Here is a 2,500-nt window from a genome sequence, read left to right as displayed (position 1 = left end):
AAAACCCGTCTGCCTAGACGTCCGTAGATCGGTTAAACTCCAGGAGCTCCCCAGCGCAGGAATAAGCCGCCCTCAGACAAAAGGACGCCCTTGCCTTGACGCCCGTAGACCGTAGCCGCAGCCGAGAAGGACCTGAACGAATCTGCGAGGACGTGTGGACGAAGACGCCGCCGAGTACCACCTGGAGGAGGACTAAGAGGACGACTGAACAACCCGAAGTCAAGGAGGACCTAGGCGAAACCTTCGAGGACATGTGGACCGAGAACAAGAACGTGATGAGATGACCAGCAGATGGGGTACGAAGATAGGTCACCTTTAAAGTAATTCAGATGACGCCACTAGGACGAGGCGTGTGTAGGTGACCGAGCAATATAGGATGCTATATACACGTGGCTTAGTATAACATGTGGAAGGATCCTCGTGGCCACCCACGCTGGTGCCCTCGCTGTCTGCCCCACGCTACCTTAGCTAAATATGCTGCTTGGCCCGTGGGATGCGCGGCCTGCTTGCGCCGGATAAAAGGGAGGCCGATTTTGACCCATTCTCACACCTCGACGAGCCTGCCCCTGACCCGGGTGGGTCACTCACTCACTCCAGGTCGTCTGCCCCAACAGGGCGTGGGGGCTGCTCCACTCTTACACTCAGCACTGAGCGCTAGCTAAATCAGTGTATCACTAGCCGCCAGCAGTAAATTTAAACAACACATTATAGAAGGCTTTAGTACCTTTTATAGTACATTATTTATTGATATCAATGTGGCAGTGCATTTTTCCATCGTTCGTATATATATATATATATATATATATATATATATATATATATATATATATATGTGTGTGTGTGTGTGTGTGTGTGTGTGTGTGTGTGTGTGTGTGTGTGTGTGAGAGAGTGTTTGTGTATTAAATAATGAATAAAATGAATAAATGAATCCCTCTGGTAAAAAAGTCATACAAATCTATTCATTACTTTTTTTGCTATTCTGCTAACCAACTAACAAACAAACTAACTAACGCTACCAAAAGCTTAACCTCCTTGGAAGAGATATATACCCAGACACACACACACACACACACACACACACACACACACACATATATATATATATATATATATATATATATATATATATATATATATTGGTATATACATGTTATTATTTATGGAATCCGTTGGTCATGAGTGGCTTTACAATTCATGTTGCATGATATCTTTTGCACAAACACTCCATGCCAATCGAGACTATAACTAATAACTGATAATTGTCACTTTTCATGCTATGCCGTCGCACTGCAGCAGTGCTGGAGTATCCGCACTAGGGTACAAGCCTGGAAAAATTGAAAGCTGGAAAATGTACAGAGTACATAAATACATTGTAATCAAATAAATTATACCTGAAATGTGAAAATTCTATTTAAATGATATAATCAAAATACACACACAAAAGATATATATATATATATATATATATATATATATATATATATATATATATATATATATATATATATATATATATATATATATATATATATATATATATATATATATATATATATATATATATATATATATGTAGTAAAGAATGAAAATGTTATAAAAAAATATAAGATTATAACTATGGCTACTGTTGTTTGCATTTTGTGAGTTTAAATTGGACTTTCCTCGGAGACATCGAAACTCATAAAGATGATAAAACAACAACTACTTTCAAACCATATTTTACATTCATTAGATTACAATTTCATTTCCCAATTTCGCACTCCCATAGTTATGGTTTTATGTTTTTTATGTCGCAAAAGCAGCCTCATGTCTATCCTGTAATTTTACAATCATGAGCTTCGATAGTCATGGAACGAAGGTTGAAGACACTCCAACATTAGCAGCTGCTAGATCTTACTAGGCGAGGTCTTCAATGGCCACGGCTTTTCTTGAGGCTTTCTACAGTCCGTTTCTAAACAATTTATATTGTACCAATCATATCCGCCATATAAAATGATTATGATGTAGTGATAATAATGTCTAAGGAAGCATTCTTGTAACACATGGTAGTATTATTAGATTTTAAACTATTACTTCGTTTCATTTTACTCTCACTCCATTATTTTCATTTTGCTGGGCAACGATATGAAACAGTATCAAACAACGAATCTATGAATTATATCATGGAAAGTGTGTGCGGTTGAGCTACATTGGTAAATATAATTTCCTAAAAGGCAAAAGAAGATGGTACATGTAATGTAAGATTACAGAACAGAAATGAATGTATTTTCGATATTAAGAATGTACAAAATACTTTATAACGATATATTATAAATCATAAAATATCTAGATGTATCTTTTCTTAGGTATCGTCCATAACTTAGAGGAAGAAGAGCATCAGCTGACCCTGAGTATCAGTGTCAATCAGCTAGTAGGATTTACCTTTGAACTGATTTTGTCCTTGTGGTCGACGTATATAGCATGCAAGGCGTGCATGCGGAGGAGTTCACTTCTCTTAGGA

General features: G+C 37.4%; 1 protein-coding gene across 1 annotated transcript in view; it reads left to right on the top strand.

Annotated features, from left to right (window-relative positions):
• Nucleotides 1-2,370: 2,370 nt before the first annotated feature.
• The window catches only part of LOC138860341 (uncharacterized), a 1,181-nt gene continuing 1,051 nt past the window's right edge, over nt 2,371-2,500 (top strand). Inside the window, exon 1 of the mRNA XM_070117715.1 lies at nt 2,371-2,500. This exon is cut by the window's right edge and continues 92 nt beyond it. Within this exon, the coding sequence (XP_069973816.1) occupies nt 2,461-2,500 (40 nt within the window). The 5' untranslated portion in view covers nt 2,371-2,460.

The sequence above is a fragment of the Penaeus vannamei genome, chromosome 41 (genome assembly GCF_042767895.1).
Source record: "Penaeus vannamei isolate JL-2024 chromosome 41, ASM4276789v1, whole genome shotgun sequence".
In the NCBI taxonomy this organism is placed as follows: Eukaryota; Metazoa; Arthropoda; class Malacostraca; order Decapoda; family Penaeidae; genus Penaeus; species Penaeus vannamei.
The sequence above is the reverse complement of the archived record's forward strand: the minus strand, read 5'-3'. Positions and strand labels throughout refer to the sequence as shown.